This window comes from Globicephala melas, chromosome 8, assembly GCF_963455315.2.
Source record: "Globicephala melas chromosome 8, mGloMel1.2, whole genome shotgun sequence".
Lineage (NCBI taxonomy): Eukaryota > Metazoa > Chordata > Mammalia > Artiodactyla > Delphinidae > Globicephala > Globicephala melas.
The window spans coordinates 25258124-25280546 of NC_083321.1; the positions used below are offsets into that span (position 1 = coordinate 25258124).

General features: G+C 35.3%; 1 protein-coding gene across 2 annotated transcripts in view; it reads right to left on the bottom strand.

The window, feature by feature from the left end:
* Window positions 1-516: 516 nt before the first annotated feature.
* Window positions 517-22423, bottom strand: part of QSER1 (glutamine and serine rich 1) — a 75232-nt gene continuing 53325 nt past the window's right edge. For both annotated transcript variants that reach the window (XM_030864791.2, XM_060303376.2), the window contains 9 exons: window positions 18295-18623; window positions 17240-17356; window positions 16511-16644; window positions 14931-15148; window positions 10044-10181; window positions 7438-7535; window positions 3953-4105; window positions 2611-2706; window positions 517-1361 (listed from right to left, as the gene is read on the bottom strand). In XM_030864791.2, the coding sequence (XP_030720651.2) occupies window positions 1221-1361; window positions 2611-2706; window positions 3953-4105; window positions 7438-7535; window positions 10044-10181; window positions 14931-15148; window positions 16511-16644; window positions 17240-17356; window positions 18295-18623 (1424 nt within the window). In that variant the 3' untranslated portion in view covers window positions 517-1220. The remainder of the gene's footprint in view (window positions 1362-2610; window positions 2707-3952; window positions 4106-7437; window positions 7536-10043; window positions 10182-14930; window positions 15149-16510; window positions 16645-17239; window positions 17357-18294; window positions 18624-22423) is intronic.

The following is a 22423-nucleotide window of genomic DNA, read 5'->3' on the forward strand; positions in this document are numbered from 1 at the left end:
ACTAGCTATCAAACTAAAGAGAGCTACCATAGCATATATAAAGGTTGGAAAGGCACCAAAAGGAGGGCTCTACCACTTCCAGTTCTAAGAGTTGGGTAAGCTGTGTTTAACACTGCATGTAGTCTAATTATAAATTTTATTCTTCAAAATGTATAATGTGGTTAATTTTTACTTCGACAGATCAGTTAACCAAGTGCTAGTTTACTAAGAAATTTATTTTCATGAATTAGAAAATTCCTGCAGTGTCTAACACAACCCCATTTATAAAGCTAAACTAATTCTAGTACTGAATGCATATTCTGGATAACACTGAAGCAAATCTGTATAAACAAAAATGGTTACCTCAAGATAGAATTCACAATAGAAATTCAATATATAACTAAATAAGATTTACTGAAAATAATGAAAAGTGTAGTACAGATACATCAAACATAATTATAACCACAACACTTTCCTTGTGAAAAATACAACTATTAGTGAAATAAAATGTACAATTGAAAATTTTTCCAAAGGAAAAACAGTATAAAGGAAAATACTTTTCTTTGAGATAGGGAAAATAGTATGTCATTGTTTTTTCATCACCATATAATTTGACACAAAAAGCAGTCATAGAATTGCACCAATTCCACATCCAGTTTCCTGAACATGTTAAGAGTAAAAGGAGTTCATAAACCAGAATGCAGTTTCTGAATTTTACATTTTAAACTGATGATGTTCTCATACAGAATGTCACATCACACCAGATATGTTTACATAATGTACAATACTTTCCATTTTGTGGTCAGACATGAATATTAACATGTTTTCTGCCATCTCTCTTTCATTCTGGTGTTTAGTCGGAGTCAGGAAAAAATAATCATGTTACTTAAGTGTTATCTCTCTAGCAATAAAGAAAAATTATATTTAGTGCATGCTTCATCATTTGTCAAAAAACATTTCTGAAAATAAAACTCAGTTACCCAATGGTTTACAAAGTAGAAAAATCGTTCATTAGGATAAAAACGTGGTGGGATTTTAGGTCCATTTCCAAAGGACTGACTTCCTTGGCAGCACCACTGTCCTTTAGCAGAGACCAGGATGCAAGTTCATGATCAAAGCAGGCGTGCTTGCAGGAGACCACTGCTTGACATTCAATTATCTGAGGCCCCTAGACCCCCTTTGACCACCCGCCTCTGCCGTCTTATTAGTGCTAGAAAATAGATGGAATTTTTGTGAAAATGTTAGGAACATTTCTGCTGTACATGATTTAGAAGTTCTCCAAATTTTTCAAATAGGTCTTCCACCCATTTTACATTTTTCATACAAAGTTGGACAATTTCTTCCTGTCCTAAATCTTCATTTTTTTTCTGCACAGAAGAAATCTAAAATAAAAAGAAATACCAAATTGGTTTATACTTATCACTTTATAAGCTCTTCATGAGGGCTTACTGTTTCTATATCCTGAATGAAAAGAGGATTTATAAATTCACCTACAAGTACAGATTTTTTAAAAAAATTCCATCCACGGAGAATGACTATTTCATATAAATTTGGGTGGTCTGATCCTATCATTTTTGACTACATGGGGGCAGGGAGGAAGGCTAGGAAAAGTGGTTCAAACTTTCTCAATTACTTCCATTTGTGTTAAAAGCCGAATGACAAATTTTGGGGTAAGTTCTGCGTTTCAGGGCATTGTAAAAATAGCCAACATACTTTACATAACCATCTTTACTTTCTCCTTTGCTAGACAGAGGTTAGATTTATGAACGTCTTTCCACACCAGACCATTATCAAACACATGATTGTACAGCCTTGAGCCAACTTAACCCTTTTTAATTAAAAAACTGATAATGCTTGTCAAAAAAGCTTACTGTCTACAACCATTTAACCTCTGAGATTAATCCTTACATCCTATCCACCAAGTGTTATTATGGTCATACATAATTTCTGAGCAACTTAAATTGATACTTAAAAGTTACAATTAAATTTTGACTATCATTTCTTCATGCCAAGGGACAAAACTCCCATTTTCTCTGCAATTAACTGGGATAAGGCCATTCTACAGATAAGGAGGACAGCAAGATATTCAAAGCAGTGACTAACAAGAATTAATTAAAGCAGGATCATTATACGTATGAGAGAAGAGAATGCAATAAAGTGCCATTTATTATGGCAACGTAAAGCGAGTATAACAGCTTAAAAACATTACCACTTACAGCTCCTATGCGATGGTGAGCCTCAGATTAATCTGAGCACAACGCTTAGAGTATAGACACATTGTTTAAAAAACAATTTTTAACAATTCTCTTTAAAACATTAAAAAATACTGTAGCTAACTAGTGCATATAACAAAAAAGAAGCAGACTCACAGATATGGAGAACAAACTAGTGGTTACCAGTGGGAGGCAGGAGGGGCAATATAGGGGCTGGGGAGTGAGAGGTACAAACTGTTGGGTGTAAGACAGGCTACAGGGATATATTGTACAACACAGGGAATATAGCCAATATTTTGTAATAACTGTAACTGCAGTGTAATCTTTAAAAATTATATATATAAATGCTACAGCTACAGTCTTCTTAAAGTTCAGAAAAACATACATTTCTTTTCTAAGTAAACGAAAAAGTAATTACCTCATCTTTACATATGAGATAAACATGATATTTATAATGATGGAGTGAATGATACAAAGAATACAACTGTATTTTCTCTGGATCAACAGCAAACTCCTATAAAAAGAAAAGAGTTTATAGACACATTTATTTCATGGAGCATCTGAACTAAGAATACTTTTATGAAAATACTAGACCAAAAGTCTCAATGGAAATCTTAAAAATGACTTATATGGCTAGATATTAATATGTATTAATATGGACAAGAAACTTATTCAAAATAAGATTTTAAATTGTATTTTAAAATCTTTATTCTTTTTCCTGAATATAAATATACACTATTTCAAAAAAGTTAAACATTACAAAAAATTTAAACAGTAAACATAGAAGATGACTTACAAGGTAAAGAATTCTATAATTCTTGCTTCAGAGGTAAACAAGGTTAACAGTATGTCACATATTCTTCCATGTGCATGCTTCCATATGTATAACATATATCAATAACACTAATTTTGTAATGGGAAGGGAATCATACTATATATATTGTTTTGCAATTTTATTTTTTATAATTCTTTTTCTTTAACCAAAGTAAAACTTGGATATCCATCTTTCTATTTATTAAGCACCACCCTCCCAAGAGAAATTATATGAGGGCAGGATTTTGGACCATTTTTCGCTGTTGTATTCCTAGTACTCAAAACTATATTTGGTATACTATAGGTACCAATTTTTTTAATTGAAAGAATGAATGAATCTCTTCTTTTTAAAAAGTACATAATATTACATTATCTGGGTGGCTCTTTATTTATTTAGTCGCACGCTGGTGATACATAACTGGAATTGTTCTTACAACTAATTCTACAATGAGCAAAGGCATACGGTTCTATGCATTTGTGAATGATTCTACAAAACACATTTTTGATGGGGAACTGATATGTTGCTAAACTGCTTTCTGAAAAGGCAATAATTTAGACTATGTTTGAAAATAAATGAATTCCAATTTTAATAATTTTACAGATATGGAATATTGCATCTTATGGAATGTGTGCACATCCACTTATCTGTATGCATTTGTACCTAGTGACACACAAAAATATTAAAAATATAATTATAAGCATGGGATGATTATTAGTCTTATTTAGAAAATTTGTGAGCACTCACCATATACCAGATACTGTGCTAGGCAATGGAGAAAAACAAAGAGTAAGAACGAGTCCCTATTCTATAGGCCAGAGCTGCTCATTCCTACCTGAAACCATTTCACATTTAACAACAGAGTAAAATATTTGCTTGTTTCAATGTTTGAAGTAGGATTTATATTGACAACTAGAAGGTATAATTACATCAATCAATATATACTTACTTGTGCAGATTTAGTAGTTGTTTTAGAAGTTCTTAGAGTTTTTTTATTATAAGCTTTGCCATTCATTTTGATTTTAGAAATAGCAGATCCCCCACTTTTTGTTTTAGAGTCTCGAGTAATTATTGTTAGTTCAGGAAAACTTTCCAAGGCATTCTTTACAATAAAATAAAGCAAAAATAACTGACATCAGAAAAGTGATCTCAACTACTTCCAGCTATTCAAAACTTATTTTTAAAAAATATAGAAATATATTCATACATGTACATGTACTCAAAAAATATATGTGGGGGGGTACTGATGGGGTGCGGTAAATATATACAATCTATACATACATACACAAACATATGTGGGGTGTTAAACATGGCCACAAATTCTCTGTAGCTCCTCCCATCAAGATGTGGAAACAACTTCCCCATCCCCTGGATCTGGGCCAAACTTATGACCTGATTTAAGCAACAGCATGTGACACTATGGGGACTCCCGCATGAGTAAGACTAGTAATGCCTCTCTGGCTTCAAGGCAGGGGAAAGAAGGACATTTGTAAGCTTCAACTGTTTATAAACAGTTTCAACCTTCAAGGTCACTCTTTCCCAAACTCTATATAGATTCTCAAGCACCTGGTATTGTGACCCCTCAAACAGTGCATTTTAAAACACTTAATTTTCTAAATAAAAGTGTAGGAGTGAACTGTTTCATTAATAGAAATAATGGAATTTTTGGCATTTCCTACCATAGTGAGCTATTTGTTTCTAGCTTCATTCTAACTTTTAATACTGTATGCATATTTTGGCTTTGAAATGCAAATTGCTATAAATGAAAACTATCTATCATCGACATCACTATTATCATTTATAGTTATATTAAATAACTATAATTTCAAAATTAGAAATTTTGTGTTTTTTCCTGTGAAAACAAGAATATGGAAATGAATATTTCAGTTATTCACCATAAACTATTGCATAAGATTTAAATATCTACTGAGGGCTTCCCTGGTGGCGCAGTGGTTGAGAGTCCGCCTGCCGATGCAGGGGACACGGGTTCGTGCCCCAGTCCAGGAAGATCCCACGTGCCGCGGAGCAGCTGGGCCCGTGAGCCATGGCCGCTGAGCCTGCGCGTCCGGAGCCTGTGCTCCGCAATGGGAGAGGCTGCAACAGTGAGAGGCCCACGTACCGCAAAAAAAAAAAATTCTACTGAGTCTATTAAATTCCAAGTGGTGGCTTTATTTTTCTTTTTTTTAAATATTTATTTATTTATTATTTATTTATTTATTTTTGGCTATGTCGGGTCTTAGTTGCGGCACGCGGGATCTCCGCTGAGGTGTGCAGGCTTCTCTCTCTAGTTGTGGCGTGCAGGCTCCAGGGCGTGGACTCTGCAGTTTGCGGCACACAGGCTCTCTAGTTGAGGTGCGTGAGCTTAGCAGTTGTGGTGCAGGGGCTCAGTTGCCCCGCAGCACGTGGGTCAGGGTCAGTTCCCTGACCAGGGATTAAACCTGGCTCCCCTGCATTCTAAGGTGGATTCTCTACCACTGGACCATCGGGGAAGTCCCGGTGGCTTTATTTTAATACAAGTTGTTAGAGAACTGGTTTGACATCTCTAAAATGGTTAGCCAAAACCGGTCATTTTTAAAATTATTAAATATTCAGATAACAACATTCCATTGTCTGTAGGAAACATGGTATTTCTCCCCAAAATATTTCATTTGAAGACAGCAGTTAAACAGAAAATACTGGACTAGGAGTGAGAACAAATTCTTAGCACGGGGTGTCTTACTAGCTTCTGAACTTTTTCTTTCCCCTCTGCAAGTATCAATACATGTCAGTGAAGAATACAGGACTACTAGTCAGAGTTTGGTGTCACATAACCTCTAAATCAATCTCAGAGCCTTAATTTTCACCTAGCTAAAATGAAGTCGATTTTCACTTTTATGTGGAGTTCAGATAAAATAGGGATGTGAAAAAGCTATACAAATTGCCCAAAGGAGTTGACAACTTATGTCCACACATAAGTTCACACAGAGTTGTCCAGCAGTAATTGCCAGGACTAGGAAGCAACCAGTCCTTCAGTAGGTGAATGGATAAACTGTGGTACATTCAGACAGTGGATTATTATTCAGGCTAAAAAGAAAGAAACTATTTCACTATTGCCGTGAAAAGACACGGCAGAACCTTAAATGCATATTAGTAAGTGAAAGAAGCCAATCTGTAGCCAAAGCTACATAGTGTATGGTTTCAACTATATGACATTCTGCAAAAGGTAAAATTATGGAGTAAAAGTAAAAAGATCAGAGGCTGGGGGAGAGAAAGGGATGAACTGACAGAGCACAGAGCATTTGGGGGGCAGTGAAACTACTCTGTACGATACTATGATAGTGGTTATGTCTGTCCAAATCGATGGAATGTACAAGAGTGAACTGTCACGTAACCTATGGACTTTGGGTTGTAATGATGTGTCAGTGCAGGTTCATCAGCGTGACATTCTGGTGGGAGACGCTGGTAATGGGAGGTTATTCAGGTGTGGCGGCAGGGGGCACATGGAAACTCTGTACTTCCTGCTCAATTTGGCTGTGAACCTAAAACTGCTCCAAAATATAGTCTGTTTTTTAAAAAGCTAAAAACTTCTCTTGAGAGAGATATAATCAAGTGATTCTAGGTGTTACATGTTATACTTTTTTTTTTTTTTTTTGCGGTATGCGGACCTCTCACTGTTGTGGCCTCTCCCGTTGTGGAGCACAGGCTCCAGACGCGCAGGCTCAGCGGCCATGGCTCACGGGCCCAGCCGCTCCGCGGCATGTGGGATCTTCCCGGACCGGGGCACGAACCCGTGTCCCCTGCATCGGCAGGCGGACTCTCTACCACTGTGCCACCAGGGAAGCCCATATGTTATACTTTGAATAAGAAAAGGCGGGAAAGTTTTGACTACTAAGTAGCTTCTATGATATATTTTCTGAGTTTAGATTAGCTTTTTGTTCTCTCTTTCTGGTAACACCAAAAACCAATGTATAGTGCCAAGATACGTTAACAGACGTATATACCTCCTACCATTAGGTGAGGATCAATTTTTCCTCAGATACTGAGTAATGCAGGCAAGTAAAGGGAATTTTGATAACTGTGCTAAGGCCAATTTTAAGTATATATGAAATGTGAAAATTTTAAAGAGGTTTAAAAGAAAAACAAGATTGGAATACAGTAGTTTAAAGGAAGTATTTTTAAAAACATTTGGAAATTATTATATATAAGGAATACGAGATGAATATAAAAACCTGAAAAATGAATTTAAGCAGAGAAAAGCAAATGATTAACACTAAGAATATACTTAATAAAATAAAAAGACAAGCTCAGACAAGACTCATAATGAATAAAAATCAAATTTTTGTTGGGTGGAAAAATCTTATAAAACTGAGAATGACTTCCCAAAATTTTCTTTCCTATTATATCTAAGACTATGATTGCCACTGAGTTTGCTAATAAACCACCTGACGGAAATACCTTGAATGACTGATCCAAATGAAGATTCAAAAGGAGTCTCTTTCGGTTATCATTCAGCATGCTATCTATTTTTTTCATATGAGGCAAAAGTAGCTCATCTAAAACAAGATAAAAATTTATTGTGACAGGATAAACTATCAACAAAAAAACTTGTTAGAAATACAGCTTTTCTTTAAAACATTAATAGACTGACATTAAATTCATTAAGTATTGATTTAAAAATATTGCACATGAAGCTTTTTGAACAAAAGTTACCTTGAAAAAATAGGTTTACAATAGCTAAGTGAGAAAGAAGTAGCATAGTGTGATGACAGAATCAAAAATCCTGGGTTTTAACCCCATCTATGCCACCGGAATTGATCAACCAGTGGGCAAACTGCCTAATCTCTTCAGACCTCATTTACCATGTGAATGATAACAGTATTCCAAAACATAAATATAACATTAAAATTTTTTATAAAATTCTGAGTATGATATTCTTTTTTTTTTTGAGGTACGCGGGTCTGTCACTGTTGTGGCCGCTCCCGTTGCGGAGCACAGGCTCCAGACGCGCAGGCTCAGCGGCCATGGCTCACAGGCCCAGCCGCTCCGCGACATGTGGGATCTTCCCGGACCGGGGCATGAACCCATGTCCGCTGCATCAGCAGGCGGACTCTCAACTACTGCGCCACCAGGGAAGCCCCTGAGTATGATATTCTTAATTCACTATAGTTTGGGGCAAAGAAAAAGTAGGGCAAGAAAAATAGTCAAAATCCAGTTTCAAATACACAAGGAAAGAGTCAAAATAGTTATTTGAGAAAAGGGTAGAGTAAAAGTATGATGAAGGTTTCTTACCCAAAGATTATGATTTCTTTTTTACCCTTCTGAAAATTTAAGCTCTTTTAAGAGAAACACTTTCAGAGTATAAGTTAATTACTTTTAGTGCTGTATTAAATATTTTAGGTTACTAAACTATTTCTTAATTTATCAGCATAACAACATTTTATAATACTAATTAGCTTTAATGACCCTTCTGAAAATGTATATATAACCCTCAGAATCTGGTTACTAATTTCATAGCTAAACAAAATGACTCTTTATAATTGGAGAACAAACACAAGCACAGGGACCAGAAAAAGAACACTTTCCTCAAATTGAAGAAAAAGTCCTCAATGAGGAATGCTTTCCAAGATCACCACAACACACCTGATAGCTTTCTTTTTATCTTTCTAGCAGTGATTAAATCTATTCAAGTATTATAAAAATTTACATTTCACACAAATAAGTTTTAAACATTTGTGGATTATTTTTAAATATAACCATTAAATTTTTCATCCCTCATTTTAAATGGAGAAAATTAAAAAAAAAGATAAGCAATAGAAAAAAAATCATTTAAAATACAACCACCCAGAAATGATCACTACTAAGAAATGCATATTTTATGATGCAAGGAGTTTTGATTGAGAGAGAAAATGTTTACTGGCAAAATGCTGACCTAGGGAATTAATTTTGGGTTTTGATTGTGGCTCTTCTACCACTAACTTGTTCTGTAACTTTAGGAACCACATTTAATATCTTCTCTAACGTCTCTTCCAGCTCTACAATAGTTGATGTATGAATTACTGCCTCTGATTATATAGTCAAAAAAGCAAGACTAGAAATTAGAAGACGTTGGATTTAATCCTTTCTCTGCTACTTGCAAGTTGTGGGCTCTTAAGCAAGTCACTTAACCTTATTTCTTTTTTTCATTTAACCTTTTACAAAAAAGGCTCAGCATCATTGTCTTCACCCAAGAAATGGCTGTCTAAGTTGTTCTGGGATTAATATAGAATAATGTATGTCAAAGTATGTGGAAATAATAAAACAATATACATTATTAGGCATTGCTGTTGAAGTATATTGTTACTGATTATTCACTGTTACTATCTTTTTGATCTTACACTTGTTCAACTCATTTTGATAGAAGGATAATGGAAACTGACTCGTTAATCCTTTTATTCTCTCTTCTAGTTGTCCCTGGTGAATGCTATAGTAGCTGAAGGGTAAATGTTAGTGAGCAACATTAGATATATAAATTACCAGTTTATTTCTTATGTCAATTTCATCCCTACTCTACCATAAGAAAAAGTTACTAAAGGAAGAGTAAAAAAGGAATAATATTAATAAATATAACCCATGGCGTTTATTGTTTTACTACTAATTGATTAGAAAATAATTACTCTGTGATGTATCTTTTACTGGACACGAATATACAATTTTAATCTTTACACCATTATTATCTTTCGAATTATTAGAAAACAGAATATATTGACATCTGGACCTTCCATGCAACTCAGACAATTGGTGAAATGTTATGAGGATGATAAAGATTCTAGAATTGAAAGAAACTAGTGGGTAGTTACATAATATTCTCATGAGTAGAAATCAATAAAAATATGTTCAATATAAAATTGTTCATATATTCAAACAATTCATGAAAAGCTATGACCCCATTTTATAGAATCAGTATATCAAGTTTGTTAACTGACAACATATACAAAAACCACATATTAAATATGTAACTAACAGAGAAGAATAAAAAAGATCCAGAAAGTACTACCAAGAAAGTACTACTTAGCAGACTGTACCGTTGCTCTTCTCTAAGGCTTGCATTGTGTCAGGATCCAAAGCAATGCTAACAAGCAATTCCATGTAACTCTTAAAGGTTTCCTTCATTGCTCTTGTGTTCAAAAAACGAGTGACAAAGGGAGCTGGAGGATTAAATTCTGGGAGGGAGAAAAGATGAAATATTAAATACTCCTTCCTGACAACTTTAAAAACACTCTGCTCTATAGCAAGTGTCTATAAGCAGATAAAAGGTTGTAGATAAAATTTCTTCAAATTCAAGGTTCTCCCACTCTGCCTTTAAAAACACCGTGGGTGAGAGATTCTCAAAGGTGGTTTTGCACATCACAATCACTGGAGAGCTTTTAAAACAAAACAAAAAAAAGATTGCTGGACTTATTAAAACAGAATCTGGGGTGGTAATGGTGGTAGTGGTGATGAAGCTTAAATGTTATACTTTTTAAAAAGTTCCCAGGTGCCTCTGAAGCCCAACACCAGCCCAGCATTTGGAAACATCTGCCCCATAGGAACCTGTTTCTCCTCCCCTGGCCCTACCAGACATCTGCTGCCAGGTCGTGCTACTTCAAAACTGATGGTTTCTATAAAATTTCTATAGAATTCTGGTCTAGAGTCAACACATACTAAAAAAATTTTTTAATGTAAACATAGCCTGTGCATAAAGAAAATTTCACTCAAATTCAATGGCAAGAACTGCAAGATTAGAGGTGTGTCTGAATTTTGACTCTTTTCATTCAAGTACAGAACTATTATCACGGCCTTTAACAGGGGTTCTTAGACTTTGGTCCACGGACCCCTCGGGGTCTCCCCCCATAACCATTTCAGCGGTCTCTGATGTCAAATTGTTTTCCTAATAATATTAAGATGTTATATACCTTTTTCACTCTGTTGACATTTGTAAAAGGAATGTTGGGTAAAACTGCTGGGGCCTTACCTAGCCTGAATTGAGGCAGTGACACCAAACTGTACTAGTAGCCATATACTTTGCCATGACTGTCATCTAACTGCCATGAATTTGAAGGAAAAAAAAAGACAATTTCCCTTAAGAATAATCCTTGATGAAGCAGTAATAATTATTAATTGTATTAAATCTCTACTCTTGAGTAAATGTCTTAAAATTCTGTGGGATGAAATGAGAGGTACATATAAAGCATTTCTGCTACGAAGTATGACAGTTTTCTCCAGGGAAAGCATCCATGTAATTGTTTGAATTACAAGATGAACCAGCCACCTTTTCCCCCATTGGGATACCAATTTTATCTGAAAAAAATGACTGACAGATATACTATGCCTATTCAGACTTGGGTATTTGGCAGACATTTTCTTAACGAAGTGAACCTGTCACTGCAAGGAAAACAACTGACACTATTTGTTGCCAATGATAAAATCTGAGGTTTCAAGTGAAAATCAGAATTCCGGAAAACTTGTTTCCACCACTGTGAGCCTGACAACATTCCAATACTTAAGGACTTCATAGATGAAATCAGTGTTGATATTAAAAATGTCATTTCTTTGATACTGCAAAAATGTATGATGTAAATGTAAGAACTAAAACTGTAAGACTCTTAGAAGAAAATACAAGGATAAATCTTCATGACCTTGGATTTGCAATGGATTCTAAGTATGATACCAAAAACATGAGCAATGAAAAAAAAATAGATAAATTTGGCTTCATCAGAATTTCAGACTTTTGTGCATCAAAGGACATTATCAAGAAAATGAAACACTGTGCTCACTTCAGCAGCACATATACTAAAAAAAAAAAAAAAAAAAAAAAAAAAAGGGCTTCCCTGGTGGCGCAGTGGTTGAGAGTCTGCCTGCCAATGCAGGGGATGTGGGTTTGTGCCCCAGTCCGGGAAGATCCCACATGCCGCGGAGCGGCTGGGCCCGTGAGCCATGGCCGCTAAGCCTGCACGTCCGGAGCCTGTGCTCCACAACGGGAGAGGCCTCAACAGTGAGAGGCCCGCGTACCGCAAAACAAACAAACAAACAAAAAACCTGAAATATCTACAGAATGGGAGAAAATGTTTTCAAATCATATGTCTAATAAGGGTTTAATATCTATAATATATAAAGAACTCCTACAACTCAAGAACAAAAGGAGACATGAACTGGGCAAAGGATTTGAATAGACATTTCTCCAAAGAAGATAAGCAAATAGCTAGTAAGCAACTGAAAAGATGTTCAACATCATTAGTCATTAGGGAAATACAAATCAAAACCACAATGACATACCACTTCACACCTACGAGAATAGCTATAATCAAAAAACAAAATATAACAAGTATTGGTGAGGATGTGAAGAAATTGGAACCCTATGCATTGCTAGTGGGAATGTAAAATGGTGCAACCACTGTGGGAAAAGTTTGGCAGTTCCTCAAAAAGCTAAACATATAATTATATGACTCAGCAATTCCACTCTTAGGTATATAAATAATTGAAAACAAGGACACAAACAGATATTTATATGCCAATGTTCACTGCAGCATTATTTACAACAGCCAAAATGTGGAAGCAACCCAAGTGTCCATCAATAGATAAAAAGATAAACAAGAACATACAATGGATAAACTTACAATGGAATTGTATTCAGTCATAAAAACTAGTAAGTTCTAATATATGCTATGTAACATGGATGAACCTTAAAAATATTATGCTAAGTGAAATAAGCCACGCTTATATGAGATATGTAGAGTAGGCAAATTCATGGAGACAAAATAGAGTAGAGATTCCCAGCAGCTGGGGGAAAGGGAGAATGAGGAGTTATTGCCTAATGGTTACAAAGTTTCTGTTTGGGATGATCAGGAAGTTTTGGAAATAGCTGTAACAGTTGAGCAACAGTGTGAATATAATTAATGCTGCTGAATCGTTCACTTAAAAATGGTTAAAAGTGGCAAGTTTTATGTTATATATATTTTACCACATTTTAAAATGTGGAAAAAACATGAAATAGACTATGTACATCAATGAGCTAACAGATATTTTCACATTACCAAAAAATGTTATAAAATCATTCATGGATGAAAGATACCTCAAAGGGCAAAACAACCAATAGATGTTAATGTAACAAGCATGAAAAGTTGAAGAAGCTACCACTTGTCAAGTTTATCAAATAAAATCCTTTGAGTATCAAAGAAAAATATACATAATTATCTGAAAAGGTAATCAAAATACTCCTCTCTTTCCCAACTACATAGCTAATGTGAGGCTGGGTATTCTTCATATACTTTAACCAAAATAATATATATACAAACTGAATACAGAAGCAGATATGAAAATGCTATTCTTCTAACTAAATACAATTGTCTAAAAAAACTTATATGAATATGTAATATGTAATTTTTATTTAAAATATCTTAAAATTGTCTGTTTTAACTGATACTTGGTGATATACAAAGATACAGGCCACACACACACACAAAAAGTGTTTTGGAATCCTCAGTAAATTTGAAGATTATAAAGAAGTCTTGAAACAAATAGCTTGAAAATCACCAGCCTATAAATCTATGTTTATTATCAATATTTGCCTTCTTTTTAAGAAGCACTAAAAATGCTTGCCTGTTAGTGACACCTAGTGGTAACTCAAGTTACCAATGAAAGAAAATTTTCACCTTAATTGTCATTTGAGGAAGCTGTATAGATAACTGAGTGCAAATTCAGAACCCAAACTTCTCTAAACAGTAGGCAGAAATGCTAACTGCGAAATTACGTATAATGCCTTCCACACATACTCAAAGCACTAAATTTCTTTATAAATTCCAACGTGCCTACTTCTAAACAACAGTTCAAAAGTAGCTTTTAAAAACAATACATTTAAAGTAAACTTCTGTACTGAAGAGTTTTTATTATAATTCTGTTTCTATCCAAGTAATCTCTAAGATCAGCTCCCTAGCAGTGATACTTAAAATGTCAGAAACCATCCTGGACATCAACCTCAACAGTTCCCCCAACACCCGATTCATCATTCAAGTTCTGCCAAGATTACATCCTGAATTTCTCAAATGTGTCCTCTCTCCTCCATCCCTGCTGCCAAAACTTAGGTTCAGACTTTCAGTTCATACCTGAACTGTGATGTCACGTAATTCAAATTCAGATTTTACCATGTTGCTCCCTTACTTAAATCCCTCCAAGGACTCCCCTTTGCTTACAGGATCCCAAGCTTTTTAGCTTTAGCATGGCATATGCAGCCTTCCATCATCCTTTCATCTTTTCCTGACTACCTTCAAATGTATGCTCTAGAAGAAGGGTCAGCAAACGTTTTCTGTAAAGGGCCAGATGGTAAATATTTGGGGCTTTAGTGATCATATACTCTCTGTAGTAACTACTCACATCTGTCACTGTAATGGGAAAGTAACTGTATGAAAATATGTAAATGAATCCCAGTGTTCCAATAAAACTTTATTTACAAGAATAGGCTGCAGATCAGATTTGGCCCACTAGCAGTAGTTTGCCTACTTCTGCTCTAGACTACTGAACTGCTAGAAATTTCTTGCATATATTACACAACAAGTTTGATGGAATGTTTCCTGGTATATTCTGTGTTTTACAGCTATCTCAGGTTTAAGTTGTAATGAAGTAAATTTCAATATATATAGCCTACATAAATGCTCTTTGGTGTCTTCAACAGTTTTTAACAGCGTAGAAGGGTTCTAAGGTCAAAAAGTATGATAACTGCTATCTATTTCAACCTTTTCACTTTATAAAAGAGAAACTAAGGCACAGTTATCTAGCTCAGTCATGGGCAAATATATGCCTAAGCAGAACTTAATTAGGTAGCTGAATTCCCTAATTAAGTAAAAGTAAATACATTTTGAATTGTCAGCATCACTGCTCCTCCCCATTAATGTACGTAATCTAAAGTTATCAAGGTATTCGTTTCAGGGAGAACTCACCCTCATCATCACTACTACTAGAGTGGATCTCGGGAGATGAGTCAGATTGGGATGATGAAAATTCTTCTTTCCATTTCTTCCTTTTCTTTGGTGGTGGCTCAGCCTTTACTTTTAGCTGTTTAACTTTGGGTTTCATGGAAGGGGCTTTTGTCATTGTAGTTTTTGGTGTTGGAGCATCAGAAGTTTTACTGCTACTACTTGGCTTAGCCTGAACAGTTCTGCAATGTTACAAACAGACTTCATTAATGCACTGAAATCTTGTCAAATTAAAATAAATTAGACGAGGGATTTCCCTGGCGGTCCAGTGGTTAAGACTCTGCGCTTCCACTGTAGGTGGGGGTGTGGGTTTGATCCCTGGTCAGAGAACTAAGATCCCACATGCCGTGTGATGCAGCCAAAAATAAATAAAATAAAATAGACAAAAACCCGAGAAACACTGGTGAAGAAAAGTTTATTTACCTCACCAGTATCTCCAAAATAAAGTCTAAGTCCTACACATCTCCAATGGTGATTCCTCCAAAAGTCTCTTGTAATATACTCTTTAACCACTGACATTCAATATTCAGTTAATAAGGGACTATATTAATTCCATCCCTATTTCTCTCTCTCCCTCCACTCTTCCTTTCCCTTTGTAAATTCATTTTCCTGACTATGAGGCTGTACACGGCAGATGATCAATGGACTTATAGTCCCATCAGAAACTCTCACAGGCTCTGGTGGTGCCAGGTTTTGATGTGGAATCCCAACTGCACCTGTTCTAGAGCCCCTCAATAAGATGTGCTATATACTAGTTCTGGAGATTTGAGGGAGTGGATAAAATTGCATCATAAAAATGAGGTGGGCTGGGTCCAATACGTTGGAATCTTCATTAAACGAGATCTTCTTAGCACTAGATTGAGAGTATCAAGGTTCACACCCCCTTTCCCACAGAGATCAAAGGGAACGTGGCTGGGTCATCTGTTTTCCAAATTCACGCTCCACACAACCCAGAGTCGCACTGATCCATGACGACAATTCTACTGCACTTGTAATGTGCAGGCTCAATGTTTTTTCATTTTAAATTTGACATTCTGTTGTTATTTTCACTTTATTTATGGATAAAAAAGAGGGCTTAGAAAGGTTATCTTTTTTTTCTTTCTTCTTTGTTTTTGGCCACACTGTACGTGGGATCTTAGTTCCCCGACCAGGGATCGAACCTGGGCCCTCTGCAGTGGAAGCATGAAGTCTTAACCACTGGCCCACCAGGGAAGTCCCTAGAAAGGTTATCTTAATCTAGGTCACAAAAAGATGGATTCAAACCTTTAGACTGTAAATCCAATTTTTTTCACTATACTAGGGTGACACCAAAAGGACTCGGAAGAAAAGGGTACCCATCCCACCATGATAGCCATGGGCTTTACAGTTCCTGTCTCATTACTTCAAAAAGAATCACTTATTACATCGGGCACTGAATTTTCAGACTTGTACATAATGGAAAAAAAAATCAGCCTCTTTAATTTATGTAATTCTTTATATAAGACATTGCCAATAATAAGCCTTCCAATAATTACTACAAACATATTACATAAAATAATAAATACCTGATAGTTTGTGAAGGCTTATTTCGTGGCTTTTTGGAACACACTCTGACATACTCCTTTTTGTTAGTGTTTTCAATGAACTTCACATATATCCTTTTGTATTTACTCTTTGCATCTCCAAAATATCCAAGGTACTAAGGAAAGAAACACTTTGAATTACATAATTGTACATTCTGTACATAAAATATTACTTTGTTGTCTTGATAGACTGTCACAGAGCCATCCTTCAAGTTTTTCAAAATGCAGCTCTGGTCAGGCTAATTGTACCCTCAGTAAAACTGATTCCAGCCTCACTCTTAACTGCAAGCCCATATATAGATGCAGTCTTATTTGGCTGATCATCAGATGCTCACTTACTCAGGGCTATGAAACAACTACTTAGGTAGAAAATAATTCTGTAAGTCTTCTTGGTAAATCAGGATATCTGACTCTGGCAGAACAATCAATATAAGAGTCTCTGAGTCCATCTGAATTCTTCACAGACTAACACTAATTCCTTTCCTTTATTTAAAAAATAAAAAGTTAAGCAATTTAAGTAGCTGGTATTTAGACATTAATTTTATTTTAAAATCAGTATCATATACTCTGTAGTTCAATTTTAATATTTTATCTCAGAAATGCTCAATATACATACATTAAACAATACATTTAAATTTACATCATTCTGTATTTTACCCAGGATCACTGTCAAAAAATAGGAAGGTTAATGTAAACAAGCATTTTACTTACACTATTTGTAGCAGCAAATTCTCTTTGCCCATCTCGAATTTCAGGAACAAACTTCTGTAATAAAGCTTTTTGTACTTTCCAAATAGCTGGGGGTTCTTTTCCTGCTTTTAAAGCCTCCTGTAATAAGAAGTATTAACAACATTTATAGAAACTAGCAACATATTCTAGATTTATAGAATCTTAGAGCTGAAAGGAATCTTAAAGACCTACCTAGCTCAACCTTTTATCTTTTACCTAGCTGAACTTTTGCAGTAATTCTTTTAAGTGGGCTATTCAATCTCTGCTTAAATTCTTCCAGAAACAGGGAGCAAAAACATGCAAAGTAACCCATTACCCTTTTGTATAGCTATTGGAAAGTTTTCCACTAATGATATTGTCATACATTATTTATGCAATGTTATAACAGTATGTATATATGCAAAAAGACCAGAAACAAATATGCTAAAATATTAACAATAGTTAATTGTGAATGGAAGGAATATGGATAATTTAAATATTATGTTCTTCATTGTATTTTTAATACCATTTCTCTCCACCCCAATTAAAAAATAAAATCAAAAGCAAGCAAACAAAAACCCCAAAATAAGTTTTCTTAAACACTGCTAAAAATTTCTTGTATGAAATTATAACATTCTGCAATTTGAAAAAAGTCTAATTCTACTTTTACATTGTATTCCTGTAATTTTCTTTAAACTTTTAAGTTAGATAAATAACCATTTTCTCCAAACTTCTAATAATACAAATGACTTGGAAGCTTTGAAAAAAATTAACATTTCAAAACTGCTCTAATTACTAGTAGCTAAATGCAATATACTGACCAGTCAGAAATACACAAGACTCAGAGATGAGTTAAAATTATTTTAAGCTATTTTCCTTTTCAAAATACCTCACATCTCTAGTTTGATTTCATTATTTAACAATTATGACAACAGAATTATAAAAATATAACTTTTCACAATTCAGGCTAGATGCATGGTATTAAAAGTCATCATGAAGGCTACCATAGGGCACGCCCACTAAGCTATGACCTTTATACCTGTGAACATTCACATCACCTTAAAAGTCTCTATGTCTTCTATCTTTACCACAAATTCATCACGCTCTCTGTATTGGCCTTCTCCTCCACTTTCTGTGTTCTCCTCATCTGTAAAACCTTCTATGGCAACAGTGTCCTGTCCTTTTGCAAACTGGTCTGAAGGAAGACCATCATGTTCGATGGACTTTGGGGGTTCTGCAGAGTTTATATTTTCCAGGATATTTACTGCAGATGAAGTAGAGTAGAGAGGTTCTTGCTTAACTGCACCCACAGTGGTGGAGGAAGTAGTAGCAGTACCAGTAGTATTGGCAGTTGGACTAGTAGTTGCCACCTGTAGGGCTTCTGAAACTAGATCAAGCAAATGCAAATTAGTAATACAAATTATTAAACATTTACTTGCTTTGAGTAAAATCTGAACAGTTTACAAAGAAAGACCTTATTATTTTTGCCATCAAATTGTTTGAAACAATGAAATTAAAGAATGGTTGTTAACTTCCAAGAACCAAAGTGGTCAGAATTACATCTGGATGACAATTAGACAGAACCTCCATCGACCTGAACTCCCTACTTCCACTTAAGTATTTAGCATAAAAATATTTTTAAAAGAATAGAGACAAAAAAGTGATGCAAGACAAGGAAGGGTCAGCCAACTGAAACTGTGAATTCCTAGAAGAAAAGCTGATTGGACGTGGAAAACAAAAACAGCACCTCCCAAATACTTTGAAATAGCAGTAGAAGCTACCGAAATAAAAAGGATTATAAAGTAATGTTATGAAAAACTGTATGCTAACAAATAACTTAGATGAAATGGACAAATTCCTAGAAAGACACAAACTACCAAAAGAACTCAAGGAGAAAGAGAACATCTGAAGAGACCAATAACAAGGGAATAAAAGAAATTAAGAACATCCCACAAAGATAAGCACAGACCCAAATGGGTACACATGGGTTCTATCAACAGTTAAGTAAGAATTAATACCAATCCATTATAAACTCTAAGAAATAAGAGGAAACACTTCCCAACTCATTCAAGGCCAGTATTATTCCAATACCTAAACCAGACAAAAATATCATGAAAAAACTACAGACCAGTATCCCTTATGAATACAAACACAAAAACCTTCAGCAAAATATGAGCAAATATACCAACACTGAAAAGAATTATACATCATAACCAAATGGCTTTTATCCTAGGAATGCATGCTTGGTTTTAACAGCTGAAAATCAATCAATCACCATATTAATATAATAAAGGACAAAACCACAGGATCATCAGAATAGGTACAGAAAAAGCATTTGGCAAAATTCAGTATCATGAATTTAAACATTTTCATGATAAAAACACTCAAGAACCTAAAAATAGAAGGGAACTTCTTCAACCTGATAAAGGCCATCTACAAAAAACCCACAGTTAACATCATACTTAACGGTAAAAAATGAGATGCTTCCCCCTAAGAAGGATGTCTGAAGAAATAAAACTGTATCTGCAGATGAAATGATCTTGTATACAGAAAATCCTAAGGAATCCACTAAAAAACTATTAGAATAAATAAATTTAGCAAGTTTGCAGGGCATAAGATAAATATATAAAAATCAATTGTATTTCGAAATGCTTGCAATGAGCCATCCAAAAACAAATTAGAACAAAATTCCATTTATAATATCATCAAAAAGAAGAAACTATTTAGGAATAAATTTAATGAAAGAAGTACAAAGTTTATATTCTGAGACCTATAAACATTGTTGAAAGAATTAAAGGTCTAAATAAGTGGAGAAACATCCTGTGCTCATGGATAGGAAACGTCAACGTTGTAAAGATGGCAAACTCCCAAATTGATTAAAAGAATCAAGGACTACCCTGTTGGTCCAGTGGTTAAGACTCCACGCTTCCACCCCCACTGTAGGGGGTGTGGGTTTGATCCCTGGCCAGGGAACTAAGATTCTATATGCTGTGTGGTGCAGCCAAAAAAAAAAAAAAGAATCGGCATAATCCCTATAAAAATCCTAGCTGCATTTTTGGCAGAAGCTGACAAACTATTCCTAAAATTCATATGGAAATGCAAGAGAGCCAGAATAGGCAAAAGAAATCCTGCAAAGAATAAAGTTGGAAGACTCACATTTCAGAAATTTCAAAACTTTACCACAAAGCTTTAGTAATTAAGACAGTGTGATGGTGGCGTAAGGATTGACATATAGATCAAAAGAGTAGAATTAAAGTCCAGAAATAAACTCTGTATTTATGATGAAATGATTTTCAACAAGGGTGCCAAAACCATTCAATGGGGGAAAAATGAAAAAGTTTTTTAACAAATGGTGCTGGGACAACCAGATAGGAATGAAGAATAAAGTTGGATGTCTACCTCACACCATATACAAAAATTAACTGAAAGTGGATCATAGACATAAATGTGAAAGTTAAAATCATGAAACTCTTAGAAGAAAAATAGGTATAAATTTTCATGACCCTACATGTAACAAAAGAAAAAAATAAGCTGGACTTCATCAAAATTTAAAACTTGTGCTGCAATTGATGCCATCACAAAAGTGGAAAGATACCCTACAGAATGGGAAACACTGCTTACAAATCATGTACTTGCTAGAGATTTGTATCCAGGATATATAAAGAACTCTTACACCTCAATAATAAAAAAGACAACCCAATTTAAAATGTGAGCAAGGGCTTCCCTGGTGGCGCAGTGGTTAAGAACCCACCTGCCAATGCAGGGGACACGAGTTTGAACCCTGGTCCGGGAAGATCCCACATGCTGCGGAGCAACTAAGCCCGTGCGCCACAGCTACTGAGCCTGTGCTCTAGGGCCCATGTGCCAAAACTACTGAGCCCACGTGCCACAGCTACTGAAGCCCGTGGGCCTAGAGCCCGTGCTCCACAACGAGAAGCCACCGCAATGAGAAGCCCATGCACCGCAACGAAGAGTAGCTCCCACTCACCGCAACTAGAGATAGCCTGCGTGCAGCAACGAAGACCCAACACAGCCTAAATAAATAAATAAAATTTATTTAAAAAAAAAAAAGTGAGCAAGGGACCTATTTGTCCACAGAAGATATAAAAATTGTCAATAAGCACATGAAAGGCTGTTCAACACTATAAGTCATTAGCTCAATGCAAATTCAGTAGATAATTGCAATCTCACAGCTATTAGGATGGCTACAAAAAATACAGGCAATAACATGCTAGCAGGCGTGAGGAGAAACTAGAACCCTTGTACCTTGCTGGAGAGAATGTAAAATGGTACAGCCACTATGGAAAATAGTTCGGCCATTCCTCAAAATGTTAAGCATATAACCAAGGAATTCCACTTCTAAACTCCACTTTCTAATAAATCTACACAAATACCTGTATATCAATGTTGACAGCAGCATTATTCCTAATGGCCAAAAAATGGAAAACACCCAAATGTCCATCAGCTGATGAATGGATACACAAAATGTGGTATATCCACATTATTAGGGAATAAAAAGGAATGAAGTACTGATATATTCTACAACATGAATAAACACTGAAAACATTACATTAAATGAAAGAAGCTAGTCACAAAAGGTCAAATATTATATGATTTCTTTTACATGAAATGTCCAAAAAAGGGCAAATCTATAGCGAAGATAGATTAGTGGTTGCCTATCATTGGGTGTGGAGACTGACTAATAATGGGTTTCTTTTTGGATAATGAAAATATTCTAAAATTAGATTGTGGTCACGGTTATACAACTCTACAAACCCACTGAATTGTACACTTTAAATGGGTGGATGTTATGATATGTGAATTATAATTTAACAAAGCTGTTAAAAAAGGACTTTGAAGCCTAGAGCTGATAGAGAAGCTCCAGGCTGAGAAACAAATATAAAGAACATGTAGCACTGCAGCAGTAATTTTGAGTAGTGCTGATGAACTAAAATAATGACATATACAATAATAAGTAAATAAAACAGGAAGGGCAGTGATCCCCTTGCTTATGCTGAGCTGTAGGCAGCAGGGGTGGCTTGATCACAGGCCAAAATGTAAAAACTGTTCCCTGAAGAAAGTGAACTCTACCTGCCTACAGGAGGGGTTGAGAGGGAATCGAAGCAGAGCCCAACACAAATCCAGACCTATGAAACACAAAAGAAAATGGAAAAGCAGATAGGCAAG